Genomic DNA, 2,814 nt, shown 5'->3' with positions numbered 1-2,814 from the left:
CCAAGGAAACTCAGTTCTTTTCTATAATTTTCTTGAAAGACTTAATTCTATTTTGTGCTTTAATCCAAGCTGAAAAATGAGTAAAGGCCATGCTCTTCATCTGGCATTTGGGGTTTTTGGTATGTTTAATAATTAGTTTTAAATTTGTAATATTCAAAATTTTAGATTGCATGCCTTTATTATTTTTTCTCTTGATCAAATCCATCTACTTGTAATCATGGTTAGCCGGAACGGCCATCGAGGTGGCGTGATCCACTGGAGTGATCATTTCGGCCGTTCCGTGACTGTTCCTGCGTATCATGAGTTTATATCACTTCCTTTCGAAGCTTGTAATCTTTGTTTGTAAAAATATAAAAAAATTTCTTTGATTTTCTTGAAACATTTCTTCTTTTGTTGACTTGAAAATTGAAGTTTTTTCAACTTTATTTTTTTTTTTATAAAAAATAAATAGTGGTCAATATATTTTATGTTTCCCTTTCTAGTGTGCATGCATGCATTGCCATATATTGAATCCATTTCTTGATCACTTAAGTTATATTTATATATTTTTTTGGCATTTTAATTTATTTGATTTGATTAATTTTTATCTTGCGTCGAAACTAATTAATTTGCAGGAAATGCTGCTGGTTTGTTTTTGTTCCTGTCGCCAGCGTAAGAATTACATATAAAATATAAATGATTTTTTTATATTTAATTAAGAATATATTATAGAAATAATAATTTCTTGAAAATTTGAACTTGTGCATGCATGCAACTTATTTGAAGGATCACATTCAAGAGGATCATTGCAAGAAGATCGACTGAACAATTCTCAGGCATACCATATGTCATGGCCTTGCTTAACTGCTTGCTCGCAGCTTGGTAAATTTTCTTCTAACCAAAATAATAATACTTACTTTTTTTTTTTTATCATTGACGTATTCAAAAATTTAATCGATGAAATAGCGATAAAACGTGAATATTTTTTGGGAGATTTGTCCATTTGGCTCCAATCCCCTTTTTCCGCTCTTGATTACACGACAATATCGCATGCAGGACGACGGACAGACCGAGGAGTAATTAATCGCCCCTGACCTAAAAAATATTGTTTTTTTTAAAAAAATAATTTTCCTAAATATGAGATTTCACATTATATAAATTTCCGAGTTTTAGCTTCATCGTTATATATCTATTTCCTGATTCTACTACTAAATTTTGACAAATTGGTAGGTCGCCTTCTCTACTTGATTGATTAACTTACTCAAACGTGCTTGTCACGACTAAAATATATGATATGTCAATTATCACCAACTATAGTTTCATGATGATAAAACAACAACATTTAATTCTTTTTATATACTAAAACGAGCTTGTCACGACACTTGCGCAATCAAATACACGGGTCTGTCAATGTATAAGACACTTTATCAGAAGATGTAACTGATATTGAGGATATCGAGAAAACAATAATTACTTATACCGAGAGAATGACAAAAACAATAACCGTCTCTACATAGAAAGTATCAAAACTTGGTGTGTGGGTTGTTACATTATTTAAAATATATGATGTCAATTACCAGTACCGACTGTAGTTTCTGGTAAAACAAAAAAAAATAGTTAATCATTTTTATATTATAAAACAAGATTGTCACGACACTTTCAAGATCAAATATACCGGTCTATCGATGTATAAGGCATGTGTGAACATCAAATATCCGTATATGAAGATGTAATTGATAATTAGGATATTTATGATAAAACAACAAACATTCCATCCTTGAACAACATAACATATCTATACGTATGGCGAAACTACGCGCACATACTACTAAGATGTGTTGCCACACATGCATGCAGGTATGGTCTCCCTATGATATCAAAAGACAACCTTTTGGTGACCATAATAAATGGAACTGGTGCCATAATTGAGACAATTTATGTGCTGATTTTCCTCATATTTGCTCCCAAGAAGGAGAGGGCCAAGATTTGTGGGCTCTTCGCATGTGTTCTTGTTGTGTTCTCCGTCGTCGCCTCGACCTCGGTTCTTGCCTTCCCACATGACTGGAGGGTTAGGAAGCTGCTATGTGGCTTTGCTGCCTCGGTGTTCTCCATTGTCATGTATGCCTCTCCTTTGTCCGTCATGGTAAGATCGATCGATCGTCGAAATCGACATTAGTTAATGATTAGAAGGATTTGTCGAGTTCAAAATTACTTTTTATTTCTTTAATCTGCTCTATATATGTGCAAAAATATTTCTAAATTTATGAATTGGTAATATAAAATTTTTGGAATCATTAATTTGTGCAGAGGATGGTGGTACATACCAAGAGTGTGGAGTATATGCCTTTCTTCTTATCACTCTTTGTCTTCCTATGCGGTTCTTCTTGGTTTGTTTATGGCCTCATTGGAAAGGACCCTTTTCTTTTTGTGAGTTTAATTTATTTATTTATCATATGATCAAATATTATTATTATTTTTATACTCATTAAATCTAATGATTGTACATTTATATATGCAGGTGCCTAATGGATTTGGTTGTGCATTAGGTACAATGCAACTCATGTTATATGCCATTTTCCGTAAAAACGGACGTCGCCGGCGCGTCACAGAACCTAGCACTGATGGATCCTTGGACATACCTAGCATGGATGGATCCGTCGAAATGGAAATGGACGACAAACCTTATCAATCTGTGTGATCGACGACTGTAATTTCGTTGGGTGTTTGTGTGTCTGAAAACCTGGTTCTGTTTTTATTTTCTTTGTCTGGTTTTCTGTTTTCTATGTCATCCTTAATATCTTTAGTTTCATAGATCATGCGCGATAAAAAAAAAAA

At 33.3% G+C, this 2,814-nt stretch overlaps 1 protein-coding gene across 1 annotated transcript; it reads left to right on the top strand.

The window, feature by feature from the left end:
- Positions 1–2,814, top strand: LOC140975156 (bidirectional sugar transporter SWEET1-like). Its single transcript, XM_073438711.1, has 6 exons — positions 1–119; positions 615–651; positions 766–861; positions 1,837–2,122; positions 2,287–2,406; positions 2,498–2,814. Exons 1-6 carry the CDS (start codon positions 77–79, stop codon positions 2,675–2,677), a joined length of 762 nt encoding a protein of 253 aa, XP_073294812.1. The 5' UTR covers positions 1–76; the 3' UTR covers positions 2,678–2,814.

This window comes from Primulina huaijiensis, chromosome 4 (genome assembly GCF_012295235.1).
Source record: "Primulina huaijiensis isolate GDHJ02 chromosome 4, ASM1229523v2, whole genome shotgun sequence".
Classification (NCBI taxonomy): Eukaryota; Viridiplantae; Streptophyta; class Magnoliopsida; order Lamiales; family Gesneriaceae; genus Primulina; species Primulina huaijiensis.
The sequence above is the reverse complement of the archived record's forward strand: the minus strand, read 5'-3'. Positions and strand labels throughout refer to the sequence as shown.